Here is a 20,457-nt window from a genome sequence, read left to right on the forward strand (position 1 = left end):
ACACAGATCAAAACTAGAAAGATGAAACAAATGTTCACACACACACACACACACACACACACACACACACACACACACACACACACACACACACACACACACACACACACACACACACACGAATGACAAACAATTGAAACACACAGGCTACAACATCACATGATAAAGCAATATTCATCAAACATTTCTAGTAAAAACGTATGTACATTATTATATTTAAGAAATTAAACCTGAAAATGTAAAAATGTACGTATTGTAAAAACACTCACACCTCCACCCCGCCCACATACACTAGCACACACACACACACACACACACACACACACACACACACACACACACACACACACACACACAACTCATCAACAACAACAAAAGCACAACAGATGGACAACTGAGTAAACAAACTACAACATTATTTCATAAAACAGTTCGTGTTAATAAAAAAAAAAATCTCTCACATACATATTCATACATTAGAAAACACACACACACACACACGCACACACACACACACACACACACACACACACGTATAACTCACCCATCCGCACACACGCAACACACAGACACAAGCTCGCGCGTGTGGGCGTGCAAACACCCGCCACCACCTCTCCCCCCTCGTCTCCCCCGCTCCCCCTCCACCCCCTCCGTCCCCCAACACACACACACACACAACACAACACAACACAACCACACACCTCTATTTCATTTCCATTTCATACAACATTGTATGACTGTCTGAACAGGTGTGTCTTCAGGGCAGTTTTAAACTGTGAGGGGGTTTCAGAGTAACGAGTTGTGAGTGGAAGCTGGTTCCAAACAGTTGTCGCAAAGTGAGAAAAAGATCGCTTGCCATAAGTCTTTGTTTTGATTCGAGGGACAGTGAAGGTTCTACTGTCTGAAGAAGAGCGGAGTTGTCTGGCAGGGGTATAGACATGAAGGAGATCAGAAAGATAGACAGGAAAGTAGGGATCAGTGAGAGAGTTGAAGCAAAGAGTGGATGTTTTATGTTGTATTCTTGCAGAGATTGGGAGCCAGTGAAGCTGTTGTTATTATCGATGTTGTATTGAGTCCGTGCTCACAGTTCCATTTATGTGCTGGTATGGAAGTTTGGGAGTGAGGAGTAAGCGTGTTCTGAACGATGTCATGAGTGTATGCAGTAAAATTGTGGGAGTGAAACAAGCTAGTATGCAAGAACTGTATGAAAGTCGAGTTGTTAAAAAAGCAGGCAGATAGCAACTGACGACACCCATATTTTAGCAAAGTATTATGAGCTATTGCCATCAGGACGACGCTATAGAACTTTTAAGTTGAAATCCAGAGCTCTGAAGACTTTTATTCCACGTTCAATCCACCTTTAAAATTCTTGAGAGAGAGAGAGAGAGAGAGAGAGAGAGAGAGAGAGAGTGTGTGTGTGTGTGTGTGTGTGTGTGTGCGCGTGACAGTTGGTTATTATGAATGTGCAATATGTAGGATGAATAATGTGCAATATGCAAGATGAATGTACAATGGAATATGTCTAATGCTAACGTCCATATTCTAAATATATTTCTGTTAATAATTACGATGTAATAATTAATTGCAATGTTTTAAAAGCGAATATGTGAAATGCTTTTATTTGAGAACATATGTTTATTACTCTTGTTTAATCAAGTAATCCGCGTGTAGGGGGTGGGTGGGGGGTGGGTGGGTGCAGGTGTGTGCTGATTATCTGTTTGTGGTTTTCCGCAATTTATCTTTATTCTTATCTTATCTGTCTATTATAATCAATATGCAATATAGTAGGCTATGCTTATATAATTATATTCAAATAATGTTTCTTAATTCTTTCTGTTTTTACATTAAGAATACTAGTTATTACCTGCAGTGTGTGGATGTATGTATGAAACGGTGTATGTGATTTTTTTTTTTTTTTTTTTACATTTGTGTCTTCGTAATATTCGTAAAAGCTGTTGTTGACTTTTTACAGTTATGGTCCCCATGTTGTTTACTTGTCTATGTTGTGATAATGCACCTGACCAAATTTCTCCAGTTGGAGATAATAAAGTTATTCTTATTCTTATTCTTATTATATATACACGAAGAAAGAAGAGAGAGAGAGAGGTGGAAGAAGGGGTAGGGGAGGGGCGATCTTCAGAGGTCAGTTCAAGTCATGTCATGTTTCTCACTGCCCGGCTGAGCGGTGAAAACCCCATGTAACGTTACAAGTTTATTTCATAACACAGCAACGAAAAAGACCAGTTCAAAACGGTCTGTCAAAGTCAGTCAGTGTTTGTCACTTACCGCTGTATGTCAACATGTTAGCTGACAGGAATCATGTGGGCCATGACACTGACAGATTCAGCTCTTCTTTCTTTCTGGTTGCTTTTAAGTCCTTTTTGTCCAAAGCAACAGCTGCCCAGTACATGATTTCGTGAATCGGATCTGATCAGCTGGATTTGGGCCACAGCTTCGCTGATAAATCATTTGAAAACACGATCGCATCCACCGTTTTGTTGTGAAACGAATGAAGCATTAATTCAGATGAACACCCTCTGTTTCCATAGACCAGCATCTTCTGTTGCTGTTGATGACAAAATTCAGGGCGTAATAAACTTCGTATATTCATTTTTTTCTGCCAGACTCATGACTGAAATGCATAACTGTGGACTCGATGAAGTGAAATTAGTTAAGTTTAACCTGTATTTGTCATGAAAAGCAACCGACATCCTCCCCCACAGACACACCACACACACACACACACACACACTCTCTCTCTCCACTCTCTCCCCCACGCGCAGCGTTCATTCACACGACATTCCCTCTGTTTGACAAACAGGTAAGCACATCGTCAGTCCAAGAACCGTCTTTCCACCACAATGGACCACAACACCGGAGCAGCCGATGCTTTGACATCTCAAACTGCGCAGGAATCCAACGAAAAGGAAACCAAAGTTCACCCAGAACATCTCCATCTGCACCACATAGACCCTTCCGAATCTGTTCAAACCTCAGAAGCAAAAGATGACAAGAAAGAGGAGGAGGAGAAGAAGGATCCCGAGAGAATGCAGTGGAGCAGCAAGCGGGAGTATATTCTGTCGGCCATTGGGTACTGTGTGGGAATCGGAAACCTGTTTCGGTTCCCCTACCTCTGTAACAGGAATGGTGGAGGTACGTACGTACGTGCAACACTGGCTGAACGTTTTGGTTTTTTGTTGTTGAAGCATTTATAATCATCATAATTATTTTAGCTATAAAAAAACAACCAAGGGTTTTTGAGAAAAATAAAACGTAAGTTTTTTGTGTCCCACCGTAGATACATTATTGTATTGTATTGTATTGTATTGTATTGTATTGTATTGTGTTGTATTGTATTACTCTTTTGTTACAAACGATTCAACCGTGTGAAATGTGTGCTGCTCTCTGCAGGGAGAGTGCGTTGCTACAATCCAATACACAATACAGTACAATACAATACACATTACAGAACAATACAATACAGTACAATACAGTACAATATAATACACAACACAAAACAACACAATACACAATACAATACAATACAATACACAATACAAAACAGTACAATACAATACAATATGAAATTTAAATATACGAAAAAACTATGGGTGGCAGAACTGTTGTCATGACGGAACTTCTGACTCGAAAAGAAAAAAGGTTTGGTGGTTATCATCAGAAAGAAAATCATGAAATTTTGTCATGGAAAGTACATTTACTGGCCTGAGAGAGTTTGATACTCAAATGCTGTTGGATGTCACAAATAAGAAAGTTATGGGAAAAAAAGAAGAAAAACCAACTAAACAAAACAAAACAAACAAACAAACAAACAAAAACAATATAAAGCAAAACAAAGAGGGCAACCCGCACAGTTATTGTTGTAAGACATTTTGTCACCTTTTAATTTTTAGATAAGTAATTCTAGAAAGGTAGTTAAAAATCCATAGACGGGTGTTGTTGCCGAATGATCGGAGCGCTGAATTCTCCTGAGTTGGATCCCCGGGTTCGGTGCACGTGCTGGGTTACAGATGGAGATTTTCCCCAACTCCCAGGTCCACAAATGTGCAGACATGTTAGTGCCTGAACCACCATCGTTTGCATAGTATGCAGAAGATTAAATACGTGCGTTAAAGATCCTGTAATCCATGTCAACGATCGGTGGATTTTGGAAACAAGAACATAACCGACATGCACAACCTCGAAAACGGAGCATGGATGCCTACAAGGCACAGCAAAAAGGGTCATACACGCAAATGTCCACTCGTTTACAAGTTGTATTGTATTTCTCTTTTTTGTCACAACAGATTTCTCAGTGTGAAATTCGGGCTGCTCTCCACAGGGAGAGCGCGTCGCTACACTGAGAGCTCCACCCATTTTTTGGTATTTCTTCCTGCCTGCAGTTTTATTTGTCTTTCCTATCGAAGTGGATTTTTCTACAGGATTTAGCCAGGAAAAACCCCTTAGTTGCCGTGGGTTCTTTTACGTGCGTTAAGTGCATGCTGCACACGTGACATCGGTTTATCGTCTCATCCGAATGACTTGCGTCCAGACCACCACTCAAAGTCTAGTGGAGGGGGAGAAAATATTGGCGACTCTGCCGGGATTCGAACCAGTGGGCTCAGATTCTCTCGCTTCCTAGGAGGTAGCGTTACCTCTAGGCCATCACTCCAGTTGACGCGAATGGGAGTTGCAGCACACGAGGGCAGAAGAAGAAGAAGAAGAAAAAGAAGAAAGCCCCGGAGTGGTTCTGAATGAAAAGCTTGTTGAATATCATGAGACAGGAAAATATCAAATTAAGAACATCATTGGAAGTATCCGAAAAATTGCTGTTAATGCTGACACGAGTCATACTTTACATACATGTGGGTGACGGATATTAGAAATTCGACAGAAAGACAAAGTATCACTAGCAAAGAAGCAAACATATTTTCCAGTTCCGGTAGGTTCCGGAGAGTGAATTCATCAGGGGAGTGAATTCAAACCCACTGTGTCCAGGGCGAGGCATAGGAAGCCGGGGCCCAGTCCTCTCCTTCCGCCGTTTCAACCTTCCCCAACCAAAGTCAGGTACACATTCACACCTGGATGGAGTGAAGAGAAATGTCCCGAGAACACACCATATGGAAACGGAGCCTCGAACCCTGTTCACTGGTGAACACTAGATCACAAGTCCAACGCTTCACTGGATTCTACCACGACGCCTTCTATAAACGTATTCATAAAGAAAAAAATCTCGTTTATTCTGCCAATGTCTGATAGATTTTCTCGTTGTCCACCCCAAGCAATCGTCACCAAATTCACTGCAGCACAGGTAGGCACTGCTGACAAAGATAACCAGATCACAGATGATTGGATACAGTGGAGCGCTGGCCTTGTGGTCGTGCACCCGACTAGGAGGCTGTCTACGTGTTCGATTCCCATACGGACCGGGGTTTTTACTTCCCACTCCACCAGACCTTGAATGGTGGTCTGGGTGCTGGATTTTCGGATGAGCCGATAAACCGAGATGCCGTGTACACAATACAATACAATACAATACAATACAATACAATACAACTGTGTCTTGCAGGGGTTTTCCTGATTCCCTTCCTGTCAAGCCTTATCCTGATTGGTCTGCCGCTGTTCGCCATTGAAGCTGTCCTCGGACAGTTCAGCGGTCGTAACTGTCAGAATGTGTGGGCCATCTGTCCCCTCTTCAAGGGTAAGTATAGATACCATCTGTCCTCTCTTCAAGGGTAAGCACACATACCATCTGTCCTCTCTTCAAGGGTAAGTATAGATACTATCTGCCCCTCTTCAAGGGTAAGCACACATACCATCTGTCCTCTCTTCAAGGGTAAGTATAGATACCATCTGTCCCCTCTTCAAGGGTAAATATAGATATCATCTGTCCTGTCTTCAAGGGTAAGTACACATACCATCTGTCCCCTCTTCAAGGGTACGTACAGATACCATCTGTCCTCTCTTCAAGGGTAAGTACATATACCATCTGTCCCCTCTTCAAGGGTAAGTATAGATACCATCTGTCCTCTCTTCAAGGGTAAGCACACATACCATCTGTCCCCTCTTCAAGGGAAAGTATAGATACCATCTGTCCCCTCTTCAAGGGTAAGCACACATACCATCTGTCCCCTCTTCAAGGGTAAGTATAGATACCATCTGTCCTCTCTTCAAGGGTAAGTACACATACTATCTGTCCTCTCTTCATTGGTAAGTAGACATACCATCTGTCCTCTCTTCAAGGGTAAGCACACATACCATCTGTCCTCTCTTCAAGGGTAATTACACATACCATCTGTCCCCTCTTCAAGGGTAAGTATAGATACCATCTGTCCTCTCTTCAAGGGTAAGTATAGATACCATCTGTCCTCTCTTCAAGGGTAAGTACATATACCATCTGTCCTCTCTTCAAGGGTAAGTATAGATACCATCTGTCCTCTCTTCAAGGGTAAGTACACATACTATCTGTCCTCTCTTCATTGGTAAGTAGACATACCATCTGTCCTCTCTTCAAGGGTAAGTACAGATGCCATCTGTCCTCTCTTCAAGGGTAAGTACAGATACCATCTGTCCTCTCTTCAAGGGTAAGTATAGATACCATCTGTCCTCTCTTCAAGGGTAACTACTTCATGACCTTGTGTAGATAATCTATCCTCGTTTTGCTTTTCCTTTTCCTCATCTCCCTCTAATTAGATTGATAAAGGAAAGTATTAATTTGATTTATTGAACGATTTCATTAATTGGTTTACTGATATATTGATTATTAACAGATGGTTTTAATGAATGAATGAACATGCATGTTTTAAACCTCATTGTATTTTGTTCTGTTGTAGGTGCTGGACTTGGAATGGTAATCACTTCCACTGTCTGTTTCTGGTATTACAACACAATCATGGCGTGGGCCTTCTATTATTTGGCGTCCTCCTTTCGGTCTGTACTGCCCTGGGCTTTGTGTGGGGAGTGGTGGAACACTCCGCACTGTTTCACGTATTTGGAGCCTGGAAACACGTCATCAGCATCAGAAAATACGTCATCAGTGTTGGAAGTGTCGTCGTCAGTGCTCGTGAATACGTCATATGGTGAGCATGATATTCCTGAAGAGGATCTCTGTTTCTGTTTGTCTCTGTTGCTGCCTTTCTTTCTCTCCCCCACCCTACCTTTCTCGCGCGTCCCAAATGAACATCCTGTTTATACATACACTGATACAGCAAGCTTTAGTCTACTGCCGGTACATTGTAGATTCTGATCAGTAACGTTTTTATTTTTTTGTTTTTGTTTTATTATCATCATTATTATCCCTTTTTTTTTCAGAATTCTTATTATTGAAATGTGACATCAGCCCACGCTTGACTACCATCGGAACAAACTATACAACGACAACAGCCACGGCAACAGCAGCAACAACAGCAATAACAAACCAATTAATCAGTCGTAATTTGTTGCTGCCAATGTAACGTTTTGTACGTGCAACATGTTGTCAATGTAACGTTGTCATTGTAACTTATTGTTGTCAATAAACAGTTGTCCCCGCTCAATTCGACCTCGCTTTAAGTTGACCCATCGGGTAAGTCGACACATTTTTTTGGCACCAGCCAGCCACCTTCTTTATCTCTGTAAACTTTCCCTGCTTAACTCGACCTCGCGTAAGTGGATTCCTCGCGTACGTCGACCAAATTTTTGGCCCCAGTAAAGTTTCCACCCCGATAAGTTGACGCTGTCATCACGTTCTGGGATAAAACCGTGATTGTTGCGAAAACTTGTCGCGTCAGACCCGATGTAAAGTCCCATCCCCCCCACCCCACCCCCTCTTCCGTAGGTCCTAAATCGTCCCTGGTAAAAAAGACACAGGGACAGTGAAATTTATCACATCCTTTTTTCAAGTAACTAATCGCTTGTCTTAAGTTTAAGAAAGGTTGACTTTCCACACATCGGATAAGTCGACCATCGCATAAGCCGACTACTTTGGGGGGTCCCCAGGGGGTCGACTTATCTGGGGTCAACTGTAACTTGTTGTCAGTGTAACCTGTCGTGAATGTAACTTGTTGCAGCCATTGGGAATGTGACAGGAACAGGAAGTGATCTCACACCCACTAAAAAGTTTTCATCGGCGGAAGAGTTCTGGAAGTAAGTTATAGACAGTTCTGTCTCAGTCTGACAGAATAACGGACTGCCTGTTTGATTCTCTATCTGTATGTATCTGTCCATCTCTGTCTCTCTCTGTCTCTTTCTCTCTCTCTCTCTCTCTCTCTCTCTCTCTCTATATATATATATATATATATATCTGTCTCTCTCTCTCTCTCTCTCTCTCTCTCTCTCTCTCTATATATATATATATATATATAGAGAGAGAGAGAGAGAGAGAGAGAAAGAGACAGAGAGAGACAGAGATGGACAGAGAGAGAGAGAGAGAGAGAGAGAGAGAGAGAGATTGATAAATTTTCTTCTCTTTTGTCTCCGCAATGCACGTGTTTTCATTGTGCTTCGAATCCAATACTTAAAACAATTGAATAAATACAATACAATAAAATGGAGATATCAACAACTACAACAACAAAAAAGTAATAAAAACACATTCATTGGTTCTATAACTGCACAGTAGACAAGACCGATGGTATGTACCCTAAACGCTACAATTCTTACATCACACGTACATGAAAACCTAAGTAAACAACTAAGATAAGTTCAATCACAGTTAAAATGTCTATGCGTATATCAAAGGATGGTTATATTTGTTTTTAATTTTGAGTCTCAGTATGAGCAGTCGTCCACCCATTGACACCACACCAGCCCATCCCCCGACCACCCCGCACCCCTATTGCCCATCCTCTCCAATCGCTTATCATTCACACTTATATTGCCATGAACTGAGACAACAATACTAGCAAGGTGTGACAGATATTTTTTGAAGAGATAAGTTTTCAGATTTGCTTTATCTGTCAGTTGTAACTGGGTAGCTGACTTCAGTGGGGAAGGTTAAAACGTCGGAATGAGAGGACTGGGCCCCGCCTTCCTGTGCCGAGCCCTCCTCACAGTGGATACCAGTTCTCTGCCCCGATGGCCGAAAAAAACCCACGGGGCCTTTAAACTTAACCTCAGTGATGTTTAAAAGTAATACACTATTTTCAGACACTGATGTGTGTGTGTGTGTGTGTGTGTGTGTGTGTGTGTGTGTGTGTGTGTGTGTGTGTGTGTGTGCAGGAACAACGTTCTCCAACTGTCCCGAGGTTTGGATGAACCAGGATCTGTGGTGTGGCACCTGGCCCTTACTCTGACCTTGACCCTGTTGATTTGTTTTCTTGCACTCATGAAAGGGGTTCAATCCAGTGGAAAGGTGAGCTGTGGATTTGTCTGCCCGTTCTCTTTCAATCATCGTCATGTTTGTCATCATCACTTTTCATCGTCATCAGTATCATCACCGCCATCGCTGTCGTCATCATCACCACCTTCGTCGTCTATTGATTATTGTTGCTTATAGTCCAGCCGACCGCGCAGGGCCATATCAGGGGTGTCAAACCATACAAATGCTCAACCGCATCAACCAAAAAACTGCCACAACAAAAAACCCAAAAAAACATTCATTCATTGGATGCTCGATATAACATCCTTTTGTGATGGTGTCGGACTGACTGACTGACTGACTGATATTTTGTTGATTGATTGATTGATTGATTGACTGACCGCAGGTGGCATACGTGACGGCCACAGCTCCCTACATCCTGCTGACGGTACTGTTGGTGCGTGGAGCCACCTTACCTGGGGCTGTCGATGGAATCCTCTTCTACATCAAACCGGACTTCGCCAAGCTGCTGGAGCCACAGGTGATTGAATGCGCATTGCCATCTTCTGTGATGATATGCTTGATGAGCCCATTTTAAAATATTTTTTATATCAATATGCATTTGAAACCACCGACAAGGAGCCATTCTAGAGGGAGGCACGTTGACATTCTGATCCATGTCCTCTGCAGACCGTGGTTACGGAGGCACATTTGCCCTTGGAGAAGGTTACTGTTTTGAAACTTTGCGTATCTTAAAGGGCTGCACCCTGTCTCCAGAGGCGCTGTGGCAGAATCTGTTAAGCTTTGGACTTCTGATCCAGTGTCCACCAGTGATCAAGGCTCGAGGCTCTGTTTCGGCTTGGTGTTGTGTCTCTGGGAAAGACACTTTTACTCCGGTTTTCCTGCTGTGATTGGGTACCTGACTTCCGTTGGGGTGGGTTAAAACATGGAGGGAGTGGATTGGGTCTCGCCTTCCTGTGCCGAGCCCTATTCACAGTGGATACGAATTCACTGCCCAATGGCTGTAAAAGGCTATGGGACCTTTGACCTTTAACCCAACCCTCTGTCCAGCAGAGACAGCGAAGGTGATGCAGAAGGTCAAGGTCTGCCTTGACTTTTGAAGCTAGATAACCATTTCCTGCTGCATTGCGATGTACCATCACGCCAAATGCCTTAACGAGCTCTAAAACAAATGCTTCTTTGTCCAGGTCTTCCATAATAAGCAGACTTGGTATCTAGCTGAGGTATGCCTAGAGCTCCACTTTCTGGTGAGGTATGCCTAGAGCTCCACTTTCTAGTGAGGTATGCCTAGAGCTCCACTCCACTTTCTAGTGAGGTATGCCTAGAGCTCCACTCCACTTTCTAGTGAGGTATGCCTAGAGCTCCACTTTCTCAACATCTGGTTTCAGAGATCAGCAGGCCTATTGATTTCACCAGTTTCAGACATGCTGTTTTCTTTACCGATGGGCTTGTTTTTTGTGGTTTTTTTTCTCTCCTTTTTTCATTCCCTCAAACTGCCCTTTGACAATCCCAGAGTTCGGCTGGATTTATGAGCAGAATTTCAGGCAGCAGCAGTTGACAGAGTTCTGAGCAATCGTTCGGGTGTAAGCCTTGGCGGTACACAGTGCATCGGAGCCATCTGCATTGCATGGTCATAAGAATTTAGTTTGGACGTAGGCCTGGACTAAATTTACGACAGTTGCATGGCTGCCCACTGGACAAAATTTGCTAAAAATATGATCGTAAATTTACGTCAACATGCTGGGCAGTAGGACTGCCTTTGGATTTAGGTTACAGGGCTCACGCAACACAACCTTTTACGGCGTGACTATCCCGGTTATGACAACACCACTTTGTTAGGTTAAGCTAAGTTAAACTAAGTTAATCTAATCTAATCTGATCTAAATTCAGCTAACCAGAGGTTTAAACCCAACCTACAAGGCTCATTCAAAGTAGGCCCTAAAACTCCAATTGAAAAAAAACAAACCAACAGAATAATGATAAAATTTCAATATATTTCTCGTCCGAATGTGTTGTTCTAACTCTGATAAACACTTGCTCTTTGTGTTGTGCCCGGTTCATGTTTTTTATGCAGTGGTCATTGGTCGTCACTGGTTCTCGTAGATATGTCATCACTAATTTCAATCAGCAGCTGGTAGTGTATCACATAGTGGGGCGGTGGTGTTAGTAATTACAGCGATAATGGTGATGATGGTAGTGATGGTTATGATGATGATGGTGATTATGAATACAGTTATGACCGTGACGTTACTGGTAGTGACGATGACAACGACAATAATGATGATAACGACGATAGTAGAATTGTGCAGGTGTGGGTAGAGGCAGCAATGCAGGTGTTTTTCTCCCTGGGTCCTTGCTGGGGTGGGATCCAGGTGATGGCATCCTTCAACAAGTTCCACAACAACTGCCTCAGGTATGAAACTATCGCTTTGCATGCTGTCTTTTGTAAGGTGATGTCCTGTTTTTTTTAAACTAAATCCTGGGACCTATTTAAACGAAACTTTTCGTGCGTTTTGCAATGCAGGTGTATCAGAAATGACATGTTAGATGTTATCGACCCTTCTTATGAATAATAAGGCATAATATAATGTCATGCGCACGATTTTTTCGGACCTGGCAAGATGGCTGCTCTTTAGTTTAGCGAATGAATCTGAATTGAATTGAGTACAATAATCGTCAATATAGAATCGAAATCCACCGATTATGGAATGCAAGATGTACTAATGCTAATATCGTTTCATCTATGTACGAAAATTGCCATAGAAAATTGGCCCCTCAGTTTAGGACACTGAGGACATTACCCTTTTGTACATCATTTGTACATTTTGAACATTTGTGTAGACCCATATATTGTGCATTTCTCCTGCTGGTGATGCGGTATATGGACACAAAATAGATGCTGCATGAACACATTGCCCTCTGAAGTAGTTTCTGCTGTGTTCCTCTTCCTGTCATCGTGTTACTCCTTAACCATTTCCTCACTGTGAACATTACAAACCGTGCAGCTTTCCCCACCTGGGGCGTTCGTTTTTGCATCACATTTATCTAACTGAAAAAAAAGAAGACGATTTACAGAAATCGCAGACATAATACCTCGCCTTTCTTTATGAAAGCCATTGTCATAATCGACACCACTGTCTTTATTTCATTCATTTTTACACAGTGTTGTTCAGATGAAATCTCCACATACATCTTGAAACAATTCATTTGACTGGCATATTTGCTAGAAGCGGAACACGATCTGCTGGCCATGATCATAAAAAGAAAAACCTTCTAAAAATGTTATGCTGAAACTTCGCCAGGAAAGTCGCCCTGGAGTCCATCAGTTACGTCCCTTTCTCTTGTTGTTTTTACTTAGATTTGAGTTCGAAAGATCACTTTGATTAATCAGAATCAGTACAACGCGATATCCTACATACACCATTCAGCGGTACATTAATTCTGGCTCAGACTGTCAATGTCTGTTATCACCTATGTGTTTGACTGGGTATTAATCAAACCTAGATCGATCCTTTCGATCTTTTAGTGGGCCTGCTATTCTTTGTTTGTAATTGGTTTCCATCCCCCCTTCCTTGCTTGGTGACGTGACTGGCTGACTGATGTTTCTTTGTGGGAAAGGTGCTGCTGTCACATGTAGGCAACACGTCTTAAGATGGTTTGTTGTTGTTATTGCAATGGTCTGGGTTTGTTGTTGTTGTTATTGTAGGGGTCTGGGTTCGAATCCCACTCTCGCCCATTCATGGCGGGGTTGAAAAAAAGGTCATACACGCAAAATGTTGCATGACTGTATCAGAATATATGTGCGTGACTGAAACCTGATTGAATGACACAGGAAACGACTGATGAACGCCCAATGGCAGCAGTCAATCGGCTCTACCCAGGTAGGCAGCCTGTTGTGCAAATGACTCCGTGTATAGAAGTATCCATACCGTCATCATCTTTCTCCCAAGTTTGATTTGAAAATCAAACTGAGAGTCTAGTCTTTCTGATGAGACAATGAACCAATGTCTCGTGTGCAGCACGCACTTGACGAACTGAAATAGAAACCATGGCAACAAAAGTGTTGTCCTCTGGCAAAATTCTGTCGAAGAAATCCATTCTGATATGTATGCAAATACATATGCATGCACTCAAGACCTGACTAAACCACAGCATACTCCTTTCCAGACTTGAACATATTTTTGGGATTCACTCAACAGTTCTGAGTTGGTTTTCTTCATACCTATCCAACCACTTCCAGATTGTCTCTGTTAGTAACTTTAAGTCTGATCCAGCCCTGATCTCCTATGGTGTGCCACAAGGCTCTGTCCTGGGCCCCGTTCTGTTCGTTCTGTACACTGCTCCTCTTTCTGATGTCATTTCTGGCCATTCTGTTCTTCACCACTCTTTTGCTGATGATACTCAGCTACAAAAGTCTGCAGAACAAAATCAAGTACATAGTCTGATTCTGTCAATGCAGGATTGTATTCTCGATGTTAAATCCTGGATGACATTCAACAAACTAAAGTTGAATGATGACAAAACTGAAGCTATGATTATTTCCTCTACAAGAATGTCCACATCTACTTCTTTTCCTGCCTCTGTTGTGGTTGGTGATCCCACAGTTCAGTTTTCTAAATCAGCAAGGAAACTTGGAGTCATTCTTGACTCAAACCTCAGCATGCATGCTCGGGTAGTAAATCTGATACGCATTGTCAATTGTGAACTTCGTTGCATCAACTCTATCCGTCAGTACCTTTCTGTTGAAACTACTAAAACTCTTATTTCTGCTTTTGTGCTGTCACGAATTGACTACTGTAATTCTCTTCTCATAGGCTGTCCAAAAAATATTCTTCAGCGAATTCAAAAACTTCAAAACAATGCTGCCCGTCTGACTCTCAGAGTCCCACGTACTGATCACATTTCTCCTCACCTCCGCACTCTACATTGGCTCCCCATTGAAGCGAGAATTAAATACAAAGTTGCGTGTCTCTGCTATTCTGCTTTCCACTCCGCAGGACCTACTTATCTTTCTGACCTTATCAGTGTTTACACTCCCACAAGAAATCTCCGCTCTTCCTCTGACTGTTACCTTTTGAATCTTCCTCGTGTCAAAACAAGAACCTATGGTGAACGTTCTTTCTTCTTTGCTGTTCCTCACATCTGGAACAACCTTCCTCATCGTATCCGTGCATCTGATTCTATTTCTGCTTTTCGCTCATCACTAAAGACTCGTCTTTTTAAAACCTATCTATAAGTACTCTCAGCTTCCTTTTCTCCAACACCACCCATGTCAGCTCACTTTGGATGTATGTAGAGCGGGAAAGGGAGAGTGTGAGTGGGGGGAGGGCTTTCTTGAGAAAGAGTAGTCATGAATGTTTTATGTTACTTGTAATATTTTTCTTTCATGTAAAGCGCCCTGAGCTCTTAGTGAGAAAGGGCGCTATACAAATGTACATTATTATTATTATTATTATTAAACGCATTTTATTATGCTACTGGACAGGCATCTGCCTAGCAGATGTGGTGTAGCGTATATGGGTTTTGTCCGAACGTAGTGACGCTTCATGAGAAATTGAAACTGTAACTGTCGTTGTTGTAAACACGACAAGTGTTCCTAAAATTAATGAGAGAAATGCTTTTAGATGTGTCAATGTAATTAAGATTATTTTCTGTGATCTCTTGATGACTTAAACACATAAGCTACATGTCTCTTAAATGCATATTCTTTTTTTGTGTGTGAATATTTGCAACACAACCACGTGTACATTGTTCATTGGAGTGGTGGCCCAGTGGTAACGCATTCGGCAAGGAATGCAATGCGACACAACACAACACAACACAACACAACAAACAGCGCAATGCAATGCGACACAATGCAACACAATGCAATGCAACGCAACACAGCACAATACAACACCGTACAATGCACTACAATACAACGCAATATAACACAACAGAGTAAAACATAGAACAATACAACACAACATAATACAATACAATGCAGCACAATACACCACAATACAATACAGTACAATACAAAAAAACCCACATTGCAATATACTACAGTACAATACAATACAGTGCAATATATACAGAACAATACAACTCAGTAAAATGCAACACATTACAATACAATACAACATAACATATTAAAATACAGGACAATAGAGTGCAACACAATACAACACAACACATTACAATACAACACAACACATTACAACACAATACAATAGAGTACAATACAATGCAACACATTACAATACAATAGAGTACAATACAACACATTGCAATACAACATATTACAATACAATACAGTTCAGTACAATACAACACAATACAGTACAACACAACACAACGCAATACAGTGCAACACATTACAATACAATGCAGCACAACATATTACAATACAATACAGCACAATATAACACAATATTATACAGCACAACTCAATACAATACAGCACAATACAATACAATACAATACAGCACAACGCAATACAGCACAATACAATACAATACAATACAGCACAACGCAATACAGCACAATACAATACAATACAATACAGCACAACACAATACAATACAGCACAACACGATACTACACAATACAATACAGCACAATACAGTATAATACAGCAAACTCAATACAACACAATAGAATACAGCACAACACAACACAGCACAACACAATACAGCACAACACAATACAATACAACATAACACAATACCACACAATACAATATAGTACTATACAGTACAATGACGTGTCCTTTCCACAGGGACGCTGTGGTTCTGGCGTTGGTGAGCGAGGCGACCAGTATCTATGCGGGGTTCGTCATTTTCTCTGTGCTCGGATACATAGCTTACATGTCTGAGCAAAGCATTCATAACGTGGTTTCCTCAGGTAAAACATGCCACAACACACACACACACACACACACACACACACACACACACAACACACACACACACTTTTCCCGCCACCTCCCTTCGTCCTCTTTAATTTCATTATTCAGTGCATCTTTATAAATCAATGTATTTTTAACGACGAAAGAGTTGTTGACTTACACTTGTTTTTCCTCAACTGTCCTGTTGTTCCACACACACACACTCACACACACACACTGTGTGTGTGTGTGTGTGTGTGTGTGTGTGTGTGATATATGTATATATATATATATATATATATATATATATATATATATATATATAATTTTCCGGCGAGAAGTGAAACCAAAACTGCTTTTTGATGGTCTTCTACTTCGTTATGGAAAACGAATACACGTGGGTTTGGATTTATCATTCATTCTGTAACAGCGTAATTATCATGCATCATCCTTTGAGCCCTTCAGGCATTGTGGTGTGATGTACAGCTTCTAATCTATCAGTTCCTTTTAGTCATGATCCCTTGTTATTAACTCCATGGGCACCGTGTGCTATATTCCACTGTGCGTGCGTGCGTGCGTGTGTGTGTGTGTGACCTCTCCCCAGGCCCGGGGTTGGCGTTTATCGTGTACCCTGAGGCTGTTGCCCTGATGCCTTTGCCGCAGATCTGGGCCGTCCTGTTCTTCATCATGATCATCACAGTGGCCATTGACAGTCAGGTGACATCAGCTGTGTGTGCTTAATGACGTCAGCGTGTACTTGGATGACGAAAGCGCCGTGTTGGCCGTCTGAGGACTATGCGTGCTGCTTTTGATAAAACTCTGCCGTCGCTGACGCTCATCGTCATTGTTATCATTTCCATGTTTTAGTGAAATGCACAAGTCAGCAGCAGCAGCAGTAATAGTCGTAGTAGCCAGTAGCAGTAGTAGTAGTAGTAGTAGTAGTTGTTGTTGTTGTAATGATAATAATCATAGCTGAACGCTCGGTTTATATCAGATAGTCTGTCAGGAGAAACGGTCCACCTTTCACCCCCCACCCCATAATAAATTTCTCATATGTATTTTTTGTTGTTGGTGCTTTAGAGTGTAAAGATCACGAAAAATCATGTTAACATAAAAAATCTTGGGACTCACTGCCCCTTCTGGCTTAATTTTGAAGGGTACCCATCTCAGGTGCCGCGGCTGCTTTTCGTCAGTCCAAAACCTTCCATAAGTTTGGTGATCACTTGTGTCTTTGTTACTTGAGCTACGAGAATTTCCATTATGTTTTTGTTGACATTATGCCTTCTGCACGATATGCAATAATCAGAACGACAATATATGCAATAAAGTGACCGCAGTGACGCTACGTGTGTACCCACCGTCTGTCACACGTTGCGAACTGTGAATTTGCCACAGTGTTTGCAATAAACCGTCTCTTATTAGAAACAAAGTACACCACAGTTTCAAAGAACAGTCTCTTGTGATTCTTTTGAGCTATGCCATATCACCAGTGACCTGTTCTCCTGTCCTCTGTCGCCGGTTTATCTCCCCTACCCCCTATTTGGCCATGACGCAAATTTAATTCTTTACAAATTCAAATTGGTCTTTTTTCTTCTTTCTTTTTTTTAATTATTTTTTTAAAAGTTTATGTGCACTTTCCAAGTGTGAGCACATGTGTGTGTGTGTGTGTGTGTGTGTGTGTGTGTGTGTGTGTGTGTGTGTGTGTGTTATTGGGAAAGCTTTGGAAGAAGCCTCGAACGCGCTCAGCACACAAATCGCAGTAAGATATCTTGAAATCAGAGATGAAGACACGTCATTTCCAACACTGTCAGAAGACAGCATGATCCAACTCCAGACAGCCTCAAGTTTCTTCTCAAAAGAGACATTGACTGAGCTTCAGCAAGATGAATCTATCGCCAGTTTCATGGCAGAGTACGAACAGTTCAGAGATAGAGTCAGAGATGGAGCCTTTGGACCAACAGCACAATTTTGGTTGTCATACATCGATCATGTATGGCTTGTCCTTGTGCTCCTTGAGGCTGTCAAAATCAATGACTTCATGCTCTACGCACAAACGATGTCTCAAATGCCAGACCTCTTATTCAGTTTTGATGAACTACACACTACAAAACTACACACGCTACCCGACCTTCTTCTCAGTCTTCTTGGCAAACATTGACTTGTCACATCCTGGAGCCAAGGAGATGCTGCAGAGAGGTGCTTTCAGCATGGCAAGGTCCTTCATTCCTGGCAATTGCTGTGCAGTGGACAAGACCATGGAAGAAACGTTCATGAAACATGCCAAAAGCTGAGGAGGAGCTGGCGGAGGTGGTGCTGGTCTCACGGGACTGCTGTCCAACCAGGAGGCCTACCACAGATGGGTCAGGACAACCCGGGAGAGGTCAAAGTATCTTCATGCAACTCTTGACATGGCTGCCATGGCACAAGGTGGTGAGGTTGGCAGTAGACATCGTGATTTGCGTCTTTCTGAGATACTGAAGAGTGAAAGCAACGTCATGAAGACTCAGGATGCAATTAAAAGTTTCATCAACCCTTTCTGTGAGGAAGCCTCAGGTCAAACTCATCGCCCTGTCATCTGGAGCATCTGTCCCAGCTGGCATTCAGCATGATGTGTTGAGGGCAGAAAAAAACTGGTAAAGCCCCAAAGGAGGCGTTCATCACACAGAGACTGATGGCAAATGACCATTTCTTTGAACCAGTCAAGTGGCTGAACCTGAGAACGATGGCATCGATGAACAAAACCGTCGACATGAAGACTACCAAGAAGAAGGTCATGGAATACAAACAACAAGGGAACATTGCCTTTCAACTCCTTGTAAAGGCACATGAAGCAGGTGCTCAACTCGATCTGAAACAGTTGATGACATACCAACTTACTCCTGTACCTTACAGTATTGCCACTGCTGACAATTTCCTTGCCATGACCGACAAAGCAAAAGGGTTCAACTACCTCACCAAAGATATGGAAGATGCCGCTCTACCCCCCCATGATGCGACGCTGGTTGTGATCGATGGCAATGCAGTGTTTCACTGCTTGCAACAGCTTCCTTGTGAAAGTTTCGATTTAGATTTCGATTTCCTTCCAATCTCAGGGAGATCAGCACAGAAGATATTTGACATGCTGCCAAAGGGAACGGACGTGGTGTTCAGTACAGACATGTACAAAACGGACTCAATCAAAGCGATGGAAAGGAAAAGGAGAGGCACTGGCGATAAGATCATCGTGAAAGGAGAAAGCACCAAGCGTCCTGCAGACTGGAAGACGTTTCTGTCAAACGACGAAAATAAGAAGCAGCTCACCCAAGTATTACTCGACGTTTGGAGCAAAGATGAGAATGCACCAAAATTCAAGGACAGAAAAGTCATGTTGATATGTGAGGGAGAAACCTTCCTGCTGCAATCAGCAGATGAGCTGAAGACAACAAGGACGCCAATCGCAACGCTCAAATCCACACAAGAAGAGACGGATTCCAGAGTTGCCCTCTACTGTGCGTACGCTGAACGGAATGGCTAGAGGTTCGTCCGCGTCAGGAGTCCCGATTCGGACATTTTCTTCATTCTCCTGCACTTCGTTCTGCAGCTGAAGGACGTGGTGATTCTGTTCGACACAGGAATGAGAAACAAACAGCGGCTCATCAACTCACTGACATCGCAAAAAGCATACAGGCAACAGCACGGCACCGCCTTCCTGGCTATTCATGCTTATACCGGCTGCGACACAACAAGTGCGTTCAAGGGCATTGGGAAAATTAAACCCATCAAAGTTCTTCAGCAGAATCCAAGATTTGTGGAAACAATTGCCTGCCTTGGAGATACATGGGCCGTCGCTGAAGACGTCAGAGCCGATCTTGAGACCTTCACTTGTGTCATGTACGGCAGACATCGTTTCATCAGTGTCAATGACCTCCGACACCAGCTACTCAAGAAGAGATGTGGAGTTGAGCCATTGAACGCAAACAACAACATTGACATGGCAAGCATGCCTCCGTGCAAACAAACTCTTCAGGAGCACATGAAACGGAGCAACTATCAAGTTGCCGTTTGGAAAAGGGCTCTCGAACCCATGTCTGATGTTCCAGCAACAAGCAATGGACATGGAGGGATCGACGTTGATGGCACCTTGGAACCAATGTGGTCCGCAGAAGACGTCATCCTGCCCGCAGATATGGTTGACTTCTTTGTGGTCTTTCCAGACTCTGACGACGACTAAGAAGCTGTCATATCATATCTTACGTATCAGAAGAGTCGCTTTTGACTTGTGCCGAGGGAAGCGACTAAGAATAATGAGATAGGG

General features: G+C 42.5%; 1 protein-coding gene across 1 annotated transcript in view; it reads left to right on the forward strand.

Annotated features, from left to right (window-relative positions):
- LOC143275900 (sodium- and chloride-dependent GABA transporter 1-like) overlaps window positions 1–20,457 on the forward strand; it is a 43,878-nt gene that overhangs the window by 7,357 nt on the left and 16,064 nt on the right. Inside the window, exons 2-10 of the mRNA XM_076580224.1 lie at window positions 2,822–3,153; window positions 5,567–5,698; window positions 6,831–7,076; window positions 8,046–8,121; window positions 9,196–9,328; window positions 9,681–9,815; window positions 11,605–11,708; window positions 16,056–16,180; window positions 16,768–16,880. Of these exons, the coding sequence (XP_076436339.1) occupies window positions 2,862–3,153; window positions 5,567–5,698; window positions 6,831–7,076; window positions 8,046–8,121; window positions 9,196–9,328; window positions 9,681–9,815; window positions 11,605–11,708; window positions 16,056–16,180; window positions 16,768–16,880 (1,356 nt within the window). The 5' untranslated portion in view covers window positions 2,822–2,861. The remainder of the gene's footprint in view (window positions 1–2,821; window positions 3,154–5,566; window positions 5,699–6,830; window positions 7,077–8,045; window positions 8,122–9,195; window positions 9,329–9,680; window positions 9,816–11,604; window positions 11,709–16,055; window positions 16,181–16,767; window positions 16,881–20,457) is intronic.

The sequence above is a fragment of the Babylonia areolata genome, chromosome 31, assembly GCF_041734735.1.
Source record: "Babylonia areolata isolate BAREFJ2019XMU chromosome 31, ASM4173473v1, whole genome shotgun sequence".
NCBI classification, from domain to species: Eukaryota; Metazoa; Mollusca; class Gastropoda; order Neogastropoda; family Buccinidae; genus Babylonia; species Babylonia areolata.